Consider the following 24,297-nt stretch of genomic DNA (forward strand, 5'->3'; position numbering starts at 1 on the left):
CAAAGTAATGTTTTAGTAAAAAAAGTAGTTAAAAAACATAGTTTCAATGTGAGAGTCATACTTCTTTTTAAGGGTTATTTTCTAATTTACGTTTATTTACAGGAACTTTACATTTTAAGCTAGATGGTGAAGAGCCTCAGATCTGACAACAAAAGAAGAAAGTACACAAACCAAACTCCTACTTTTGGACCAAAGAAGAAACAAGAAGAAAACATTTGCAAATGGTACACAGCTCAATAACAGTTTCATCTGAAATAGTATTTATCCATTTTCTGTCAGGAATAGTTAACATGTTTCCATTAGTACATTTGTGTAGCTTCTCTACTTGTTGCCTTTTTTTATCATTTTTAAGCTCAAAGCACATCCAGGGTGTCTGGGGCCTTTTACAACTTGTTCTATCATGGCACTCTCCCAGTTCCACTTATTTCAGGTAGATTTGCTGTGATAATGTTTTGCAATGCTATTTTGACAGTGATGTTGTGGGCCAGCCTGTCAAAACACAGTGCTTTTAGTTACCACATTATTTCAAATAACTATTTCTTGAACTTTGAAAGACACAGGAATAATTTAAAGTTGTATTTGAGAGCATGACAACTGTAGCAATCTTAAGATTCCTGTAAATTGTGTTATTGTTTAAGCCTCAATAACTGTAAGAAAACTCACACAGTGGCTTTTATGCTGAGCTAATTAAAACTCCCACAAGCCATGCAACACAGGGGTTTTATGATTCATCTAATAGTGAAAACTCTGGGAAGGAACTTTGCTTTATTTGAGGAAAGACATCTAAGCTACATTAAAATCTGCTTAATCATGCAACATGTTATTAATCATATTGAAATTTCAAGATATGAAAAAATATCCATTTAAATGAAAAGAACAGCAGTAACTCAAGACAACTTCAACAAGGAGATTGTGCTGCAAAATCCACCATAAAAATTCCTTCCACATGCTATACTAAATATGAAAATGAAAAAGTAGAGATTCAGCCTCCTGCTGATAGAGACTAAGTCTAAAATTTCTACTTCATTTAAAGAGTTTCGATTACATATCACAATAAAAGTTTAACTACACTTTGGTCACTCTATAATGACAGATTCTGCTGCAAAAAACCATGGCAGCTCATTTCTTTTATTTTGCATTCTAACAGCAAATTTGAGTATGCAGAACATTCTCTTACATTCTACTAAAGAAAAACTAGGACACCACAAGTTTCAATTTCTTTCTTCCCTGAAGGCTGCTCTGAGGTATTACTTGCACATGAATCACCACAAAATACTAAAACGCCATTCAAACCTCTGTGAGCCCTGAGCTACTTACAAGACTTGGCTCTGGAAGTACTGCAAACAGTGCTATTAACCCTTACAAATACATAAAACACTGCTACAAAAGCACCATCACACAACTGCTTTGTCAGAGGTAGAAACAGATGCACCAGCATGGCCTCTCTGGGTTCACAACAGCTCGTGGCTCCATATCCCTCAAAGAAAGAATCCGGAAGAGAACCTTTTTGACCTGTCTGTATTCCTTCATAAGGCAGCAGCATTAGAAGTAGGAAAAAAACTTATTCCCCACTTCTACACTAAAAGGCACCAATCTATTAAATATTGCTCAAAAGTAACAGCTACTTCATGCCCTTAGACCATGCCTAGCTTTGGACAGGTAAATATTTACAGAAACAGAAGACTATGCAGAGAAACTACATGGGCACTTGACAATGAAAAATGACATCTGTTTAGTCCTTTGCATGCCCACACATTTGAAAATCTAAGTATAGAGCTCTATTTAAAAAAAAAAAAAATTGAACAGATGTACTACCCTAGAAAATGGTGTGAAATCTTCCTCCTTAATGCTGTAGACAAAACAGCAGTGGGATGACTAGCTAAGCTTTCGCTAGAACAAAAGTATTTCTTTACAGTAAGTGCACTACACCATTTTTACTGATTTATCTGCTCTTCATAAACTGTAAGCAAGTTCAGCATGAAGTCAACTAACAATAAGAGTTCATACTATGAAACTACTGTGCTTTGCCAGATCAGTTCTTAGCTTTTAGTGTTCATCCTACACTTACAATGTAACATGGTGCAGTGCTTTAACGGTAAAGTAGCATGTCTAAAACAAACCCACAGGCCTAAATCCAGTTTCCAGGAATAAGAAAACTAAATTATGCAGCTATTATAACTCTATTCCCCAGTTCTACTTCAGCAGTAAACAGACGTAATGCCTTCCACATAAGAACCCCCCCAAAATGTAAAAAAACCACCAAAACACAAAATCCCCAAACCTATAGAAGCTGATGTAACATTAAGACAAGTGATGGAAACCTCAGCTATCAATTTTAGGATACATCTCTTTTTTACAGAGACAGCTATACAAACCTATCACCCAAACAAAAAATCAAAATGAGGAGGAGCCAAACGTCACAAAGCAGGAAGCAGAGATGTACACGTGTGATGGAAATAGCACACTCGTGGAACTCCATAATATCAAAAGATTTCAGCAAGAATTGTACCCAGACCACTTATCTGCCTTGCCTAAGATGAGACAAGTATATGCTTTTAGGCCTTCCTCAAAAAGAGGCTCAACCACAATTTTCCATAGGCAATGGGGGTCAGTAATTTATTGTGACATAATATGTTTCTATTTTGAGTTTAATAACGAAGAGTATCAACTAAACCTTCCACATACGATGGAGAAAGTTTCTGGGGAATTAATGAAGCCTTTGGAAATCTCTCCTCATCAAATCTGTTTAAAAGGTGTTTCAGCATGCAGATCTGCCTGTTTCCAGGCCTGTCAGGGTTTCTCTTCACTCAATATAGTGGCAGATTAAAAAACATCAAGACATATAATAAAAACATTTTAGCTCTGATTTTTAGCAAGTTACATGTAAACTGGGGCAAACCTATTATTGTTAGCTACAATACACTGAAAATCCATAAACCCTTAAGGGGAACTTTACAGCACAGATAGACATGATGTTAGTACTGAGTTCTTCTCTGACATGCTATGACTGCACACATGGACGTTTTTGCCCAGAGCATGGGTCCTTAAATGTAACAGTTTGTGGCCTGTCCTCTACAAAGATCTGAGTAAGGAGTGCCACAAAAGCTGAGACAAAAGAGAAAATTTACAAACCAAATCTGTTTTTCCTCTGCTAAAGATATCACTGTGCTTTCAATGGTGATTAAAAAAGAAGTAACACTGAATATCAATAACTACTTATTCAGTGTTGCAAGCTGAGGCATAAAGGAGAAAGGCATTTATAAACTATTGATGTTATTTACTGCTAAGATCCTTCTTCAGGCTGTCAGGGTTGGTTTTTTTAAAGGAATATTTATCTTCTCAAAAACTGCCTTCTTTTAGATTCATAACACAACTATTTATTATTTATAGTGTGACAGTACTTAGATCTCCACTGAGGTCTTTCTGTACTAGACTGAAAAACACATAAAGGTAATGCCTGCCCCAGTTATGACTGGAATAAAGAAATAATTTCTTAAGGGCCCTTCAACTCATGTTTCTGGCTAAGCAAGGTTCTTGCTTGTAAATAATACTGTTAGGACAGTAAGTACCTCCATTCCCCATTTAAAGGCACAGGAAAAGGAGGAAAAGCTGTCTTCAAGACTGTTTGTTACTTTAACAGGTTTATTATCAGAGACATCCCTTCTAGCAATAAGGAACTAATTCACTTGGACACAATGCCAATACTACAATGAATACTGATGATCAAGAGTTTTATATGCTCTAACACAGTTTCACAGAAAATCTGAGGAAGAAGAATAGAAAATGGTAACAGAAAGCAACTGCTCAAACCAGGAAAACTAGCATGCAAGGTTTAATTATAAAAACCCCTTTACTTTATTTAAGTAACCTGGCAACTGTTTACCAGCAAATGGCAGATCAACCCATTGCATACATAGGCCAAACAGATGGACAGGACCAAATTTCATGCACGATTGAGCTTGAATGGATTCAAACTGGTGACCTAGAAAATAAAAGCTCTACACAACATTTCTGCAAGCAAATCAAATCCAGTGCATACACAATCCAGCAAGTCATTTATGTAAGTGACAAGATAACCGAAAAGAGTTACCTATGAATGTCTGTTGTGCCTGTGAATTTCCCCCTACCCTTGGGGAACACGAGTGAGGGTAGTTAGATGCATTAGCACCCATTTTCTTCAGTCACTCAGGCATTCCGCCTGCTGGCTCTTCAGTGTATAATCCCATAATCCTTTATAAATCTTCAATCCCAGGTCCAGCATTCTGTTCCTCCATTTCTGAAGAACAAAAACACCAATTAGGTACTTTGCTGTTTGTTCGTCAGTAGGCATTATGCAATTTAGATAAGATAAATTAAGCTTCCAACACACAGTACTTTCATAAAATAAAACCTTTGACACTTCCAAGATCGCCTTTTATTTAAAGGCTTTTAAACCAATATCAAAAATACTTTTTTCCCCATGGTGACTTGCAATTTTCCAAACCATTCACCAATCAGTATGATAAATTTGTAACACAGAACAGGATGGCTATCAACCTTTCAACTAAGCAGAAGTTGGTCTAGACTAGATATGCTCCTTTGACTATACCAAGAAAGACTTTTCATACATGTTTATATATATTCCCACAATGTTAAAAAATCCCAGATTGAATTACACTGATTGAGAAAGCAAAATAAGCCAATCCCATTGGAGGTTACACCATTATCACTGTTTTCAGCTGCATTTTTATTTCATAACATTTACATAGTTCTCATTCAGTACTGCTTTTCAAATTTAGGCTTGAAAATACATAAAAGTAGGTTAGAAGTAGGTTTATAATAGTAAAAATTAGGCATTTAAGCATTCATTGAATGTTTTTATTAGGCATTTGAAAACATTTTAGGAAGTCAATTCTGAGGTAATTCCAACAAGGATTCATTGCTAAACATACAACAAGCACATCCTAATTTATTCCTGTGTTAGCAGTGTTAAATTATTAATACTGCAAAATGAAAGTTACCACATGAAGAAGTGCTACTGTCAACTGAACTGGTGTGCCCCCTTCAAAAACACAAACATGCAGATAGGAGAGTGATACAAAGGTAAAGTCTATACTAAGAATTTTTTAGACTCCACTGGTCTAGCAACCACAGTGGTAGTGGACCAAGGGTTGGACTTGATGATCTCGGAGATCCCTTCCAACCCAACTGATTCTATGATTCTACGAATATTGTGAACATGTAGATTAAATTGTTCTGTACAGTCACAGGTGCACCTGTATTTGCTATATGCTCCCAAATTGATCTCCTTTCTCGGAACATCTCTGGCATGTTGAATTGGCCAAGAAAGTGACCTGCAAAGGCATGTGTTTCATGGAATCTGCAGCACTGTTCCAGTCTCCTCTCCCTGCATTAATACTCTATTTCTGGCACGAGGAGTTCAGAAGAGGAGTTACTGTGACACTGCAGAGGTGAGATGCGATTCTCAGTGCAGAGGCACATCTGGCCTCCCTTAGTCAAGAAGTGCAGTATACAGTGCAGATCCTGGGGAGCAGAAAGTGAGACACGGGCCATGAAGAAAAAGGCTGCAAATTGCTGTAGGCACAGAGGTGGGGGGAACAAAAACCCCAGGATTTAAGGGCTGACTACACAAAGAGGAAAAGTTGAGAAGGGTTTGAAAACCTGGCTTACAGATGTGGTTATTCACACAAAGGTGAAACACAGGTGTGGGACTGAAAGAAGAGTAAGAGTGCATGATTTCCATCTATCTGATGCCTTAGCACAAGCTTCCTAAAAATCATACCTTTTGGCATTTATGGTCTATGACACCTGATGTTTTCAAAAAGCAGCTACACCATGTGACACTAGACATGATGTACAGGTAGAATCACTGCTCTGGAGAGCACATAGCCCAGGTTGGCCTCACACAGCTGCAGGCTGCTGGTCACTAGTGGAATTCTGCTAAGGCAGGAGACAACAATAACATCACCACCCTACACCCAGGCTTGTAAATGAGAGCAGCGGTGCTCCAATGTCTGCCCTCCCTAGTGAGGTGGCCAGGTCACCTCAACTGCATACAATCCTGAACTTGTCTCCACACAGACTCAACTTGCTACACATCAGGAAACAAAGGTAAAAAACATCCCACATGAATAGGAGCCTACTCAAGATGAAGACAGAACCAAAGCATATGTAAAACGGGCAGCATCACACCAGCAAACACCAGTAAATCATCTCAGCAAACACAAGCTGTTGGATCAGTTCAGTCTTAGCCAATGCATGTACTCATTTTCTTCCTTGTGCAGAAATAAGTTAGCTATTTTAAGATAACTGAATCCATATGGACGCAGATCTCTTCTTCATATACGAAAAAAACTCTAGTGATTTAAGAAAAAACACTTAGAAAATAATTTCATTAAAACAGTGACACTCCAAGTGATTTGTGTACCCACCCAGAATATGTTCCTTAAATGTGGTGTCAATTTCCAGATAGAATTAGTTAAACCCAGGATAAATTTTGTGGAGGTAAGAGTCACCGTTCAGTTTGAATGCTAACTCTCACAAATAAAGGCCAGCAACCTGAGTAGATATCCCAACAACTTCCCTTTTCTCAGCTAAAAATTGGACTTTGTTCATTTGGACTTAAGTCCTGGAATAATGCCACTGTTATTCCACCTTCCTCTTCTGCATTCAGCTGTGGTGTGACAACTCATCTATTAGATGTCTACTAATAGTTTTCAGTTCTTCCTGACACAGGAAAGAGCCCAGGAGCTGAGTAAAAGAGAAGAAAAAAAAAAAGTGTTGGGGCTTTTTTTTTTCCCCTGAGCAACCACTCAGTATACCTAACCAAGTCTCAGGTTTGAAGTTAACACCTTCCACCTCCTTCCACTTGGCAACAAGTGTGCCCCAAAAGATGGAAGGAATGCGATCAGGTTATACATGCAACTGTTCAATATCACTAGCACTCAGTGCTTGAATTTGCAAACCAGGAATTAACTGAAAAAGGAACATCATAAAAGGTTCCTGAAATACATGATATAGAAAATAATTTTATTCAGAGGCTTTCCACAACAACATTGTTACACATTAAGCCCACGTGAGTTTCACGCAGAATGAATTCACTCACTAAATTTAAAATATGTAACTTCCACACACTGCTTGGTCATGCACGTGCAGGCTCATTTCTTGAAAGTCTTTTGCATCTTGAATTCAAGTGTGTTGTAACTTGTAATAGTGTATTGAGACCTACAGCTCATAAATGATCATAGCTTCAGTTCCAGTACTGTCCTTAACCTCGTGTATCAACTGAAAGCAAAATTCTTGTATTTTTAAATACATCACTAAATTTACAAGCTACTATTGTATAACCCATGTTGTGTTTCCTAAACAAATTTAACCTGGCACCCATGATGAACTCAGTCCTGAAGGAAGCCCTGTCTTCTTTTCATTCTCATATTCACTTTTCCTACTTTGTTTGTTCTGTCCCAAATATTCTGTGGACCAGACAAATTGACCCACGTTAAAACCAACCTAAACAAAATCTTTAAACATTATCAGTCACCCCAATTTGTTTGTTATGACATCAAGTGCATACTTGCACTAGCACAGGTGGAAAAAAAAAAAAAACACGAAAATAAGCCAGTAGAGTAGGATTTCATCTTTTGACAGCAAAGTGTACTTAAACCAGTCATGGATTTAGGTGCCTTTTTTTGTTTGGTTTGTTTTAATAGTGTCTGCTTCAGCCTCTACACCAAACCTAGCCTACCTGAACAGACATCAGTCTAGCACATAACCTGCTGAGTTTAGTACGAAGGTCAATACATCTCAGTTACTGCAAAAATGCCAAGTCAAGAATGCTGTTTCCCCATGGTGATAGACAGTTGTAAAAGGAAATGAACATATAAAGAAATAACTCCAAACCACAAACAATTACATCTTTAGCTGCAAAATGATAGATTTCATCTTTCCTTGCAGAAGCTATTCTGCATACCAAGAACTTCCCTACTTCAGCTTATCTGAAGAATTTTTTAAATCACATTTTAGCCTCAGAATATAGTAACAAAATTTTGTTTAAAAACTACCATCAGGTGAACATTTTCTTGCCTTTTTATTAAAAGTTTGCATGCATCCATGTAAGCATTATCAAAACGAAACTCAATTCAACATCTGTTGACCTACTGAAACAGGACCTCTTGTTGAGAGCAGCGATACAAGCACAGATGTGCTTTATGTACATACACAGGTACACAGGAAAAAACTTAAACTATGTCAAAGCTTGCTTAAAAAAGCCTGTACTGCAGAAAGAGTATATGAAGTTTGTTATATGAAACCAGAAAGCTTCAGAAGCTAAAATTACCATCCCAAATGCTACAAAAAGCACAGAAGTGACTTTCAGATTATACTGATACTCAGAATAGAATTTAAAATAAACACAAATCTAGCAAAAAGTTTCAGCATCTGAAATAAGTATTGAGAGGACTGAGAAATTTATCACATTGAACCTAAAATTCTAGGAACCTAAGAAGACTTGCAACTGAAGTATCTGGGCTGACAGCCAGGAATTCCTGGATTGGGAATTTTGATTTAACAAAAAGTCTGTGTACAAAATAGACATCAGGTAACAGTGACACTTTTTTTATAGTCATCACACAATATAAATGTTTCATAAAATTTCCTGTAGTCCATTGGAATCCAATTAACATAAAGGGCAAGGTGGAGAGTGCTACAACATGTTTTACAGTCAAAATAATTTGGCTCTTCCCTGTAAGATTTTAAAAACTTTTTGTATTTCTTTTGGAGTTGCTGTCATAGGATTATGAAACAGCATAACACTAAAACCAAAGTAGGAAATTATATCAAGTACGTGCACATACTTGTACCAATATGGTATTTCAGGTTTTCATTTTACTTAACACATTTTAAATGTACTATGAGTAAATGACAACACAAGCATCACGAGTGTACCTTATTCATGTTTGCTTAGATTTTTATCTAGACCAAAAATGCTATTTATTCTATTTTGCCCCAACAGCTCGTTTCAGGGAAGTAAAACCATAATGCAAGATGAGATGACAAGATCCAGCAATAAACTGGTACATTGGGTTTGGGAGGTGGTGAGGGTTGTATGTGTGTCTTTAAAAAAAAATATTCAAAAAAATCAACTTTTAAAAGTGCCAGCTCCAGTAAGGAAACACATCAACTATATTTTAGCAAGGACAAGCCTATTTCCACAGACATTAGGCAGATCAATAACTAAAAGAGAAAGAACTTCTGAGGGTGAACCCCTGCTAGTGTCCCGAAGGTACATCCCACCAGCTTGCCTTAACATCTTGATCCTGCCTCCAGCAGAGCCCTGAGCCATCACAAAGGGATTCAGGAACAATCCCATGCTCAGAATGACAGTTTTACAGTTCCCATCCACTGAGGAGTCTCCAAAGCCAGACCTGGTCATGCTGGTGATACTAGTGCAGTTACAAGCCAGCAACATCCAAAGGGGCAGGCACTTACAAATTAACACAAAGTTGTTTGTGGTTGGAGTTCCAACTGTTTGTTCAGATGTGCAATTAATATCTACCTCATCTTTCTTACTATGCTACTGGAACATGATTTTCCAAGGAAGAGGAGCTGACAAGAACTGAGTATTACCCGCCCTGACCTTCCTCTTCTTCCATGAATGAGGCAGTCAAAAGAGGTACTGGCATACTCAGATTTTGCAGAGGCCATAGTTGCTGACCTCAGAAACATGTGCTAAAGGGTCGAATGCATATGGGACAGCAGACGTAGTAGAAATTGTGTAACTGGCAAGTAATTCATTGCCCAAAGGAAACAACTGAAATTCTGAAGGATCAGCTGATTATCTAGACAGACACACGCAAATCTACTCAAAGCCTATTTTAACTCCTTTTTAGAATCCAATCAAGCAATCAACCCTTATCATTATTCAAAATTAACTGGATGATACAATAGTAAGATGCAACTGATAGAGTTGAAAGGTTCTGGTTTGGATTAGTTCTGCACAAAAATAAGGAATGGATAACATTCTTCATGACGTGGGCAAATGAATCTGTATTATTTCATGATTTACTGCAATGGAAAGAAAGAAAATCTAATAACCAAAATACCAGAACTTAAGCCATATCAGCAGTTACAGGCTCAAGAGGGCAAGAAAAAGCAGATATAGCTAGATTATGAAAGTGACTGTGTTGCTTAGTGCTTTGCTGACAATCATGTGTTCCAGCTATCACAAAGAACCCTTTCTTAAAGTTAAGCATGAAGTTTACTTTCTCTTTCATGAAGTACTATGCTTCTCCATTAAGAAGTTCTTTCAAAATGAAGGTGGCAAAACCACCACAGTAGTCCTGGCTTGTTATTTCTAGTGAGAATCATGGGACTGAGTTTTAGGGGGGAAAACCCTAAAACAAACAACCTGTACTGATTTTCAACATAGTTTCTGAGGAATCATAGTGAAAATTAAAAGAACTACACTCAAATAGCATGAAAATGTGTGCAGTCTTTAAGGTAAGTACATTTCAGAAAGTGAAAACATCAACAAGCGTTACATCAGGTGAAAAACCATGGAAAATACCCTCTTTTCAATGCTGTCTTTGCAAATAGTGTTCAAAGTAGGATTTCTGATAATCAGCAAAGCAATTCAGTGTGACTGAACATGTCACAGTCCAGAAGTAATTAAACAATGTCATCAACAAGGAGCGACAGGTCAAATCACTAACATGTGGAGTCATGGGACATCAACATATTTATATTCTTCTAAATACAAAAAAGTTTCAGCACCTAAAAAAATCCAAACACACAAAGCACACACAGACTAACTGATAGCCATACAATCCTGCACAGAATATACAGTTCCTCCCCAGCAACTTAAACGATTTCACATACTGGCAAACAAATTTTAAATTTTGATCTCTCTACATCAGTGATCCTTCCAGCTGGTTGCAAAACACATTAATTTACCAGAAGTCTATTCTAATTGATAACATTCACATGAAAGACTTCACTAACATTCCTGAAGATGAATTCAAAACACTTCTTTCAGCCACATAAGCAAGAACTCATTCATTGCCCTCTAGGATTCTCTTGAAGTAAAATGACAGCATGTATTCATCAATGACTTTCGATTTGTTAACTTGAAAGGAACATTATCTGATTTCGACACAAAATGTCATTAAATCTACTTTGTAAGAAAATCAGAGAAATTCTATCCACCAAATTTTTATCAATATCACTGAACAGAGTAATTAGGTATGAACATATCCTTTTACAGAGAAATTAGGATAATTAATTTTAGCCAATCTAGAATAATTGCAACAGAGTCTGACACACTGATACATTTTGAGGAGTATAAATATGTTTCAAAAGTCCTCTTCTGAGCGAAAATCACCCACATGCCTTTTTTTTTTTTTAAGAACAGCAAATACTCTTTGGTTTATTTATGTGAACACACCAGCTGATTAAGACAGAAAAAGGAACCTCCAAATTACATGAGAAGTACCCCAAAAAAAGGATCAGACCTTTTTTTAAAGTAGTCTGCTTTTTTTCTTTCTATCAAAGTTCAGGCCAACACTCGACCACCTTGTCAGGTATTGACCTAACTTAGGGAAATTTCAGCTAAATTCAGCTTCAGATACTTTGGTCAAATACCAATCTGGTAAGACCACTGCCCTCCACAGTGTGTCTCCAGACACTGCCTGTCCTTTATTGCAGCAGTATCCTGAGTCACCTGCTCCTTTTCCCCCAGGGAAAAGGCAGAAGTGAAATAAAAGTAAGAACTTTCTACATGAAGCTCTCCCATCTTTACACAGATTATTTCATGGGTTTCCTATTGAAATACCCCTTATCTGTCAATGGGATTTGTGCTTCTTATGGAGCAGAGCAGGCAGTCTTTCCTCTCTGCAGTCTTCCCAACTCATGGGTTTTTATTCTATTTAGTCTGAGAGTACCCCCAAAAAATCCCTGTCTTATTCAGAACAGTAATTCCTCCTCTTGCTCAAGCTGTGACCCAACCACAACGTGACATGCTGTTTTCAATTAACAAGTCTACTAAGATGGGGAAATCTTGGCTCAAACCCCAACCATACGGAAGATCCATATACCCTACAGTTTCCTTGTACCACAGACATTTTCCCTTTTCTCCAGGCTCAATTATTTCACAGAAAGCCATTTACTCTGAATGAGGACGCGGGAGCTTCCTGTACACAACAGTGCTTGTAAATTCACTGCGCAGTTACATTCACCACACTTCCTCTCAGAACATGTTTCCTCTGAGAGTACATTTAGTTACTAACGAGACAATCCGAGACGCTGTACTCTGTACCTACACAAGTAAGCAAGCAGCACCCATTGCATCTTATGGCTTATTGTTTTCAATTCATCTTCAAAAAAAGCATCCTTTTGATCACTCAGCTTTAGTACCCTTATTAGCTTCCACAGCCTTAGTCATCTCCGGTGATGACACTGCTTGAGGTTTTCACAACAATAGCTCCAACATCCCAACATTAAAGCAGACTAAAAAGTCTTGGACTCATATACTGATTGGCCTTCCCAGATGGGTGACCTCTGTTAATATATCAGTTTAAAAATTACCTCTGTCTTAATTTGGCCACAATCAACTCTTCCTCCAGCCAGCCAGCAATTGCATCAGTAACAACATTTTGTGGTATTTCTGTTGCTTAGAACATCATTCCTCATTACTACGGTGTTTCTATACAACCCTCTTCCTTTACACACAAGCTTCTGAGATGCTTAGTGACAATACACATTGGAACAATACACATCTCATCTACTTCCACTGAAAACCTCTGCCTGTGGTTAAAAAAAGCTATTACCAATATTGCCATATATTCTAAACAATTTTCTTTACACTCCATGCCTTAATACACCACCATTCTTTTTGTTCTGTGCACCATCCTCTCCATGGATCCTTTTGTCAACACAACACCACCACATTCCCCCCATTCAGCCTTTCCTCTTTAATATAACAAAAGTCTGAAGTATGGGTTGCCAGCATCATCTCTTACACATTTAACACTAATGGGTTCATCTACTTACAACGGAAAAACTGGAAGGTGGAACACAGAAAGGCATGGTAAAGAATTCAAAAGACAATCTAGTACAGTTATTTCATGAGACACAGGACTTCTACTAAAGAAACACTGATTTTCCTCATTCAAGAAAACATTAAGTCACAGACATAAAACTGACTCATTACAGCTACAATTCCAATAGTTTCGACAATAAGTCACAAGCCACAACAAGTCTTGGATCCAATCAAAACACAGTTCCAATCTGGATTCAAAATGCTTTATTTGGTGGACACAAAACCAAGTTGGTTCATCACCACTGTGGTTGCACACACATTTCTTCAGCAGCAGTGCTCACTACAGCTAGTACCATCTTCCCAAAGCTCCTCCACCATGCCAGCAACTAAACAAGGGTATCCTCTTCTGCGGAACTTATTTCTCTCTAGTGTTGTTAGCTCCCTGCACCACTTTACAAAATGACCAAGGAACACAAAGGATGTCACCAAAGGAGGAAGAGCAATAAGAAAAGGTTACTTGCTCCCCACAATCAAATGCAACATGAAGTTTGACTAATACTCAGTTGGCACAGTCTTCAAAAAACATTCCCAGTCCCATGCGCTCATTCCTACTGTCCCCTTTCATTGTAGGAGATGTTTGGGAAACCACCTAAGTCCTGACTGGACTATCTTTTGTTTTCAGCTGATCCTTTGGTGTGGCTGCAACAGCCACTTCCCTGAAATACAATGTTGCCTCTATCTTCATTCAGCCACTTTCAATGTAAACATCTTAACGTAAGTGGGCAGCTGTAAGACCACTCTTGCAATATGCTGTTTCTCCTACATAGCTCTTAAAAAATTAACAGTAGGAAAAAGGCAAGGGCAGTCTTAGCAGAAAAAGGCCATTGACAGAGCAGTAACTACCACAGGGAATCACCATGGCAGTGCTCACTGTAGCTAGCTAGCTGACTGCTGTTTCTTCTTTGCCCTGTACTTATTTTGCTCTGTATTTCTGCAGTTTGTTCCTCCCTTCAACTAGGTCTTGGTTAACAACCCTTCAGATAGCAGCCATCACTACTAAAGAGGTCCATAAGGGTTGGTGCTTTTTTGAAGGCTTGGAAGATTTTCAATTTGCAGTGCCAGAATATATACACTTAGGTATTAGTCATAAAGGGAAAAAATAGAAAGCATTTTCATATTCCCCTCAATCTAGTGAATTCCTTCTCTGATGGGGAGAAGCTAACTGTGTGTGCAAGACACTCCCTGTCAGCTCTTCACAGCTATCAGGGTGATCTGACATTACCACTGAAGTCAAACTAACAGGGAACTGTACTTTGCCCTCACTCTGCTGCTCCATCCAGCCAAGAAGTTTTCTTGCTCCCCCTTACACTACATACAGAGACTATATGATCACAGAATAAGTCATTTCCGATGGCTGATCGATCACCCCACTGCTGGAAGGGGTGACAGGTGACAGACAGGGAAAAGGAGTTCTTGCAGGTTGCTCTGACAGGCCAATAATCAGAACAGGAACCTACAGCTGTCAATATGAAGAGAGCAGACTATTCCTATTGAAATGTCTCAACTCCACAAAACTATACCCTCGTAGCCATCCTTTTCATTCTCTCTGAGCAGGCTCAGTCTCAACAAGTTACTCTGGTCTGGTCCCAGGCACATTGGCACAGCCCTCCTTTGCAGGCACTGTTTCTGAGGCTCCAGTTTCAGCGCTAACACTCACCTTTTCCCCTTGTCTCCTAACATCCACATCACTCCCAAGTCTATTCTGCTCATTGATGCAGGCAGCAATACAAAGATCAAATTGTAAAATTCATTGCTCACGGTATTTATACAACAACTGACTTATTCAAGAGCTTGTAAACTGGTTATGGACTGCTACCTCCCTGAGCAGGTCTGAAATTTCTGGTCAAATCCATTTAGATACTTTTAAAAAAAACCTCCCACAACTAGCATCTTATACCCGTTCATATACATCAATTATATACTAAGATTTTAACAGTTATTTAAAAGCTTCCACATTTGAAAGATTTCTCCTTTGGTTGGACTCTTCTATAAGATCAATTTCAATTCATTACCTTTAGCAGAAAATTTTAAGAGCCACACTGATTTCACCAGCTAACATTTACATCATAACATCTAATGCCAAGAAATCTTTCTATGTCATACAGTTCAAGGATTTCAGACATTTTGAAGATTGATACTTCAGTACATGCACATGAGAGCATGGACAGTAGCAAAATACACTAGTATTGCAATGCTTCCCCTACAGTACACGTCTGATACTGACATAAACTATCAGAACTCTCAAAGTTATACCACTAACTTCAGCTTCAGTGGTTAATTTATTAATACCTACATTTAGATTCCACGCAAGCTTAATGAGAACTAAATGCTCACAAACTTTGAGGCGTGTCCTGCCCAAAACAAATGTATTTCAAATGAAACAGAAAATACACTTTCTCAATGATAAAAGCAATCAATTAAAGAAAGGAAAGGCTTAGTCAGAAAACCAGACTTAGTCTACAATTAAGTTGGAGCTTTGTTTACATTTTCCCCTTGGCAAGAAAAGGAAGTTATGTCTTCCAGATTTCCTGCAACAAGCTCTCTCCGCATTTCCAAAGCATTTTTTTGTCCTGTAACATTAACATGCAAGTTTTACAGAACAGTCAAAAGAGCATCACACATGTTGACATAACATGTTTCTGAAAACAAGAGGCACCAATCACGTACACATTTAATTTAATTAACTCAGCAATATCTACACATACCTCATGTACTCAGACTTTTAAAGCCTGCAGTTAGGAGAGCTTAATGGGTGTTTTTTTGTTTAACTATTTGCTAAGCAAATCTGCCCTTCGAGCAGACTCTTGATATGCCTTAACTCTTCCTTCTCCCTCTACAAGATCTGAAGCTTTTCAGCTGCCCCAGAGCATTAAAAAAATAGATTTTTCAAAAAAATCAAACAAAAGTTTTAGAAGGAAAGCAAAAGTCTGTTGGATTGCACTACTTAGAGGAGATGCTCCATTAAGGGAACAAACCCATTGTTTCTAATGTAATTTTAGACAAAATTTTGTTTCTCTTTCTCTCTTATCCACAACTGTCCTTGATATTACTATTCCTTCACATACAGAGCAATGGCAAAACGCAGAAAGGGAAGCTAGCCTGCACTGTACTTCCAAAGCTTCCTTTGAGTCTTCCATTATTTGAGAAGTCCATCAATACACAGAAAAACCCAAAACCTCGTGGTTTGTTTTTTTTTTTTCTTTTTTTGGGTGGTAAACTTACTTACCTCTCTACCTAGATGATCGTTCCCACTCAACTCTCCATTCATATTCAATGAACATGAGCAGTTTTTAGCTGGATCCGTTTCAGATCAGTTTTTAAATTAACAGAAATAAAATGTTCATTTTAACAAGGAAACAAGTTAATCTTGTACATGTGAGAAAAAAGGGCAAATTCCATTTCCTTCCAAATTTAAAACAAGGATGAAACTCCAGATTCAAAAGATGTTTAAATAAAAGCACCCTGATTATTGTTGAAGATTGCTAGTGCCCTAATACAATTGAGCTTTGATGCAGCTGAAACCCAGTAACAAAATTACTTTCCAATTCAATTCTCCACCAAAAATAAGTTGGTAGCTAAAAACAGAATGAGGGGAGAAGGGACAAAGGAGAAAGGAAAGTAGATGCCCAAGATGGAGCTGGGGAAATACCTAGATTAGCAAATACCTAAATTTTGAGCCAATAATTAACTGAGAAATTACGCAGTAACAAAATTACTTGAGATATTCTCATCAGAAAAACTCAAATGTCTTGAGAAACTTAGAGCAAGACAAGACAAATTTTATTTTACTTAAAGTGGAAATGCCCCGAGTAGTATGAACAGATATTTCGTAAAGTTTATTTTAAGATTGTACCTCAGATTAACAACATTTTCAGTAGTCTTGTAATTTAAGCTTGAAAACCAACTTCAAATAGTAACTGTCCAGGTTATAGCATTAAAGATTGTGGTTAAATGCAATTAAAGACAAGCAGCTTGAATTCAGTGCAGAAACACACAAGAGTCACTTTACCAGTGGTTACCAAGTCTTCAGGTTTGTGTCTAGAACCGCAAAATACTATTAGACAAGGCATAATCTTACACTGTATAACAACCTTACTATGTCAGAAGGGTATTTTGGCATTTCAAGCCCAAATGCACATTTTCCCGAAATGCTTAAAGAAGGACTAAACCATACAGAGATTTTAATGACCAAATAAGAAGCAGGGAGGTACCTTCTGACCCAAATAATGTATCTTTTTATTAAGGAAAACCCCACCAAATTATTCTCTTAAATATTATCTTTGGCTATTAAAACAAAACACCAAAAAACGCCAACCAAAAAAGTCAGCCAAGCTGGGATTTGACAATTTGAGGCAGTAAAACACACATTTTTATCCAAAATTTAGATAAGCTAATACCCAAATCACTCATGAAAATAAACTGCAGAGGAGATGGAGACACTTGATACATTGGGAGGGTGTGGGGACTCAGATGGACTGAGCAGCAGCTCCTCATTACTATTACATACATTCCTCTGTACAAGTTATGGTGCTTACATCCAGCTCGCCAGTAACATCTGTTGCCTCTCAGGAACTGAAAAGTATTGAGACAGCTTAGATTATCCCTCGTTCATTACCAAGGCCATTACTGCACTGAATAACACAAAACTTCCCATCTCCAGTGTGTGTTTTGTCAACTTAGCATTCTTCTACCTTGCTAGTCTCTGAAGTATAATAAACAACCAATTTCAAAAACTTCTTGGAAGTACCTCATTACAGACTGACAAAGGTATTTTCAACATAAAATGTCAGCATAAGCAATTTCACGTATTTCAGAGAGCTGCAGTCACAACTAGAATGACTTTAAAGAAATCCATGACCCTATTAACATTATCTTCTCTTTCTGCATTCTAGACATTTCGTATGTATTTCATTTCATCTCTTGAGATATCTGAAACTGAGATGCCCAGTACAGCATGAGCCAAGGTACAGGACATCAGCCTTTATTCCCATGCTTGGTTAGTCTGTGATTCATTGAGGTTTTTTTAAAGGGGTAATACAAAATTACACAGTGTATACGCCTACATTCCTTCCTTCAAGATGAAATCTTCTGGTCATTCAGTTAAGTATCACAAGCAGCTTCAGAAATTGTTAACCTTCCATGTATATTAATAAACAGGCATCTGGGTACATGAGAGAAAACCTCTAAATGCTCCCACATGTAAAAAGTACTTCAGCACAACCTCATCTTATAAACACTACAGAACTTAAGTGGATGGGCGCTATAACTATCACAGCAGGAGGAAGGCTTCAAATAAGACATTTTCAAAACGTGAAAAATTACTAAATCCACAGCAAACCAAATTCCTCAGTTCCAAGAGCCAAAGAACAACTTCCCCCCACCTTTACATCAAGAGTCATCATGAGAACAAAGCTAAAACAAGATCAAAAGAGATCAAAGAATAAGGGAGCACCAGTCCACAAAATACTGTCTTATTGCATTCTGATTGTATTGTTACATCAGAATGCTTTTTAGTCAGCTCTCAAGCAGCACTTCCAATATAGGGGTCAGCAGAAAAGTATGAAAAGGAACTTTTGTCACTCATACTGATTATTTCTAAGGCAATTAGAATAACCTCCCCATTACAGAAGTGTTTTATATACTTCACTGCAGTACAGAGATCTGGGGTGGCAGATTATAGGCAAGGCAGCAGTTCAGTTTCTCACTAATGCAACATGATCTACCTGGTCAATCAAAAATACTTCATTTTGTATATAAATAGGCATAATTTTCATAATGTTGGATGCCTTCACAAGACACTGGTATTCTTGCTTTTTGTACCCCAAATCTTCATTAAAATCTCAGTGATGGACTATAAGAACAATCTTCTATGACCCAAACTAGTCTAAAACACACATGAGAGCACACAGAGATATATTTTGCAGCTCTACTGATCATACAGAGCTTCTGCAAGTACTGGTCACAAAACAACAAGCCCAACTAAAAGACCAAGCAGCAATCATTTATTACATTGCTGTTTCAGCTCTGAGTTTAGCCATCGGTACCATCAGCAGAAGTGTAAAATGCCCGGACAGTTATCCTGAAACTGACTTTTAGCAGATTTTGGACAAGGTTTCCAAATTAGAGGAATCTTGCATACCATTAACTAGCTTTATCTCTCTAAAGCACTTCCCACTACATAACACTGAAGATCTGAACTGATGGAGAATGTCAGGAAAAAGAGATTCATCTTAAAAACTGAAAGTTACCATTCTGAAATAATCCTGTATCAAACTGGACAGAGTAGAAATAAAAAGGCTCTTTTAACAATACGGGGAATCACAGTAAAAGCAGCACTCAAGAGACATTATTTAAAAGAGATTTTAAAAAATTAAATTCTACCCATTACAATTTACTGTAGTGGATTGAAAACAGGATATGATAGGTAAGAAAAGCAAAGATGAATACAAAAATCCAGTCTTTCTAATACAGGAAGAACTGAACATACAAGGATGTTTGAGTGCCATACACGATGTACAGTATGACCACTGAGTTCAGATAAAATTTGAGGACAAAGATCAAATAGGGTTTACAAAATGATCAGTCATTTCTACAGGTAACAGCTTCCATTAGAACATCACATTTGAAAAACAAAGCAGGATAATTCTGAAACATAGAAACTGATTTTGGAAGATGTTGCCCTCAAACACTACACCTCCACACTTTACTTAATCAGTTTTGACTGATTTTGTTTTTCTGTTAAATTTTTTCTTGCATGTTTAAACACTCAAGCATTTAAATAACCGTTTTAAACCCACTGATTATAGAAAATTCCCAATGGGCTGAACATGCCCTGCAGTGACTGGCCCCTCCTGGCCAACTGCCCCCAGTTTATATTCTAGATGTGACAGTCTATGGTGTGGAATATCCCTTTGGCCAGTTCAGATCAGCTGTCCTGGCTGTGCTCCCTCCAAGCCTCTTGTGCAGCTCCTCACTGGCAGAGCACGGGAAACTGGAAAGTCCTTGACTTAGGTAAGCGCTGCTCAGCAACAACTAAACCTTCAGCATGTTATCCACATTATTCTCATACTAAATCCAAAGAACAGTACTGTACCAGCTGCTAGGAAGAAAATTAACTCCCCCAGCTGAAACGCAGGCAACACGTAAACAACTCTACTGGTACAACTGAGGGAACTGAGAAGAAGCACTCCTCAGCTGTTTTTTTCCTGCAAGATTTTAAGACACTTGTACCATTAAGGATTTATCAAGAACCTCACAGGCATCCTTATAAAGCCAGAAAGCATCTACCATCGTCTCAAGGACAGAGAAAAAAAGGGGACTTCAGGTTCCCTTTAGTTTCAGGAGAATCTCTGACATGATCTGGTCTCTTTGCTTGAACACTGGAAACTAAAACACCACTGTCAGAGAATATGAAAGCAAATTGCTCAAACTTAACAGAACTTCAGATATCAAGGTATGCAATAAATGTTGCATACACCATCAGCAATATTCAGCTCCTTCCTATCCATTTTCCTTCCTGCCCATTTCTACTCTCACAATTATCCCTGTTTTTACATAAAACATGCAAGGATTTCAGATCTCCTAGCATCACTACAGTTGGCATCCTTCTTGGGAGTTAGGCATGACAACTGGATAGGTACCAAATGCAAGACTAGCATCAAACATGGCATCTACAGTCCCTTCTTTTTATAGTTCAGGCATATTGGTAAGCCAACATATGAAAGAGCACTCTAAAAATCTGCAATAGCTTTTGTTCAAAGATTTAAAGGCACATTGACAAGACTTATTCTTCAAAGAGCCTGGGAAATGAAACAAAGCAATAACTAGATGACTTACTGGAAGCTCATCTAACTCCCATCTGAACTAGGATTCCCTGTCCTCACTGCATGTACAGTAAAGTTTCTGCACCAGGTTTCCAGACTAGTGTGAAATAATAGTAAAAGACACTGATCTGATAACAGAAATCAAAAGCCATGTAAAACTGTTAAGAAAAAACAAACAAAGAAAATTTACAGTTAAACTCACAGCTCAAGATTTTCTGTAAGAGCAGATTCTCATCAGTATTACTAAGAACACAGTTATTTCTTCTTAAGTGCAATCTCACAATTTACCTACAGATCTTTTGATTGATTAATGTGAACTACATATATTCCCTGTGAAATATCAATAGGCTGTTTGGATTCATCTTACTTTTTGTCTCTAAAAGATAGCCAGCCACAACTATCCTGCTCATCACTGTTCACCCAAGACATCACAATACACCCCCCTTTTCTTGCATGTGGTCTGACCTATCAAGACAACAGAACATCAGGGTGGCAGGAGGGGCAGGGCTAGCGCCCCACCTCCTCCTTTGGCCGCATGCAGGACCCCAAGACACCACAACATCAATGCAGCCTGCAAAACAGGGTGGAGGAAGGACACTGTCCCAGCCTAGAATTCATCTCCTACAAGCCTCGAGGTTAACTGTCATCAGTGACAGCTGTAAACCTGACATCCTGTATACAGCAACTTGAAAGGCCGCTTCCAAAATGAAGGCTTGATATTTTGTTGTTAATTCATCAAGCTGTGGCAGTCCCACTGAATTAAATTCAAAGAGCTGGCTGCAAAGACAGAACATTCTACTCTAATTTAATCAGGAGCAACATACCTTCACAACACAAAGTTTTGAGCTTCTCAGACAAGTTTGAAAACCAAGAGGGGGGAAAAAAATTAAAAAACACTATGACAAGTCCATGCAAGTCTCCCAGGAGAGCTTACAAAAATAATTCTATTCTTTCATGTATGACTCCTTGCAAATCAGTCCATGCCAGCTATAAGCATTACAGCACCACTGTATCTATGACTCAGCAAGGGAATCTGGACATATGAAGAAAATCCACTTACTAAAGTAAGAGGCAAGGATTTAAAATGGCAACAATTACAGCAATGCCACAGTAAATGAACCAAGATGACTTGTGTCTGTGCTCCTTGTATGCTTAAGCATACAAACCAGATTAGAATGTCAAACCCATTTATACATTGGCTAAAGTTTGAAAGCAAGTAAAACAATGCTTAGTGCAGCTGAGCTGAAACACAAAGGGTTCAATAGCTGTTTTCATCTCCGATGAACAAAAACAAACACTGGCTGCACATTTGACACAAACCACTGAATGTTATTGCCAAGATTACCTGTATGCAGCCCAACTATGCAAGTCTAACTTTAGATCTGAATTAAAAAAAAAAAGTGAGCAATCTGCAGCTTCGTGTTATAACTTAAGATAGAAGCTTGATTAACTAAGACATTCATCACATGTTTACATATAAGCACGAACAGAGAGTAATGTTTGCAGAACATTATTTGCTGCAGCAAAGTAGCAAGTTCTTAAATGGCTCAATTATGCTTTGGTCCATTGACTAGGACTAGTTAGAAGTAAATTATTCCAAGAAGGAAGAAAACATCATAAGCCATACCTTCTCAATACATTATCTTCATCCAGATATTCTACAAAATGAGCACTCAGACCTTGCCTTGTAAACACCATGGTCCACAGAACCTGTATGTTACTACAAGACTCCTCTTCCACATCCTCGTGAATACTTTCTATAGATTTAATTTTTTTAAGATGACAGCAGGCTCTTAGTCAACAAGGGGAGGAGGAAGAAATATTTTCATTGATTTCTTAAGCAAAAGAGAAGGATCTAAGAAGGAATTCCCCTCCCTGCTTCTCTCTAAGAGGGATACTAATACAGAAGTAAGATGAAACATTTGAAACAATAAAGAACCTTAGAAGACTCACCCTACTCTCTAACATCTTTCAGACAAAGAAGGTAAAGCTTTAACTCCTCAAGTTTCTCAGTTCTCAAAAATAGTTATGTGTATTACAAATTTTGTATCTGAGTTTCTAGTTTTATTTTCTCCATTTCTAAATGGAGTGTGGAGCATGTGGTAAAACCTGAGGTGATCACATCCCAGCGGTATATCTGTCAAACACTATGTATTATGTTACACTGCTTTGGAGCAAAGCCTCGAGCACTGCTACATTGCCTAAACTAAATTCTCACACAAATGAAGTACCATTGTATCAACATGTATCTGATTACCTCACTATCGTATTTTATGTTAGCACTCGACATGTGTGTCATCTTTCACCCAACGGCCTCAAATGGGATGGCGGGGGAGAGCAAGTAGAAACACGAACGGACAGGAAAGCACTTATCCCACTGGCAGCAGGAATATTCCAGAGGCACGAGCGAGCACATCACGTACAAAGCTCTCCCTCCGAGTTCCTCCAGAAGCACCGCGGTAACACCTGTGCGGACAGGAGCAGGACAAAGCCCCAGGTATCCCAGGGCAGCAGCAGTCGCAAGACACGGGAGCTGTCACGGGCCGGGCTGAGCGGCCCCGGCGGCAGCCCCGCGGCCACAGCGGGCAAGCGCGGCCGCTCCCGCACCGCCCGGACACAGCCAGAGCCCCGCAGCTGCGGGAACACGAGCCCGCACCGGCTCCTGCGAGAGACGGTTCCAAGCACCGCTCGCGGGCTCCGCAGGGAGCGGCGCCGGGCCGGGGGGACGAGGCAGGACCCGACAGCGCGAACGGGCACAGCCGAGGCCGCTGCCGGCGCTTCGGACCGCGGACCCTGCGGGCCGGGAGCGGCACAGGGAGCGGGGCTGCTCCCCCGGCGAGCGGCCCCGCGGAGCTGCGGGCTGGGAGCGGCGCGGTGGGACGAGCTGCTCGCAGCCGGCCCGGCGGGGCGCGCTCCGAGCCCCGCCGCGGGGGCGTCGACGGTCTCGCCCCTTCCCCTCCGCCGCCGTGACACCGAGTCCGCACCCCCCTCCCGGCCCAGCTCCCCGCGGTGTCTCACCCCCGGCAGCCGCTCGCCGCTGCCATCCTCCCGCTCAGCGACACCCGCTCCCTCCCGGCCCCGCTCCGGCCGCCGCCATTTTGATCCCGAGCCCCGGGCTCGGCCGGGCAGCGGGAGCGCACACGGCGCCTGCGCGGCTGCGGCGCGCGGGACACGTGGTCCGCGGGGAGGGGGCGGGGCCCGGGAGGGGCCGGGGGCGGAGGGGCCCGGCGGGCCCGATCCTGCCGCGGTACCGCGGTGACCCACCCCCCCCTGCCCCTCCGGTGTTCCCCCGCTGCCCCTCCGGTGCTCCCCCGGCACGGCCCGTCTGGGATCGTGAGAGAGAGTCGATCTCAGTGTGTGAGCCCTTGCCGCGACACCCCT

At 39.5% G+C, this 24,297-nt stretch overlaps 1 protein-coding gene across 4 annotated transcripts in view; it reads right to left on the reverse strand.

Moving 5' to 3' along the window:
* BTBD7 (BTB domain containing 7) overlaps window positions 1-24,060 on the reverse strand; it is a 56,126-nt gene extending 32,066 nt beyond the window's left edge. For 2 of the 4 annotated variants that reach the window (XM_064659008.1, XM_064659006.1), the window contains exons 1-3: window positions 23,935-24,060; window positions 4,091-4,276; window positions 3,914-3,982 (exon numbers count right to left, since the gene is read on the reverse strand). In XM_064659008.1, coding sequence (XP_064515078.1) covers window positions 3,914-3,982; window positions 4,091-4,172 — 151 coding nt within the window. In that variant the 5' untranslated portion in view covers window positions 4,173-4,276; window positions 23,935-24,060. The remainder of the gene's footprint in view (window positions 1-3,913; window positions 3,983-4,090; window positions 4,277-23,934) is intronic. The other 2 variants (XM_064659009.1, XM_064659007.1) reach the window with 1 other exon arrangement.
* Window positions 24,061-24,297: the final 237 nt, after the last annotated feature.

Source organism: Pseudopipra pipra, chromosome 6, assembly GCF_036250125.1.
Source record: "Pseudopipra pipra isolate bDixPip1 chromosome 6, bDixPip1.hap1, whole genome shotgun sequence".
Classification (NCBI taxonomy): Eukaryota; Metazoa; Chordata; class Aves; order Passeriformes; family Pipridae; genus Pseudopipra; species Pseudopipra pipra.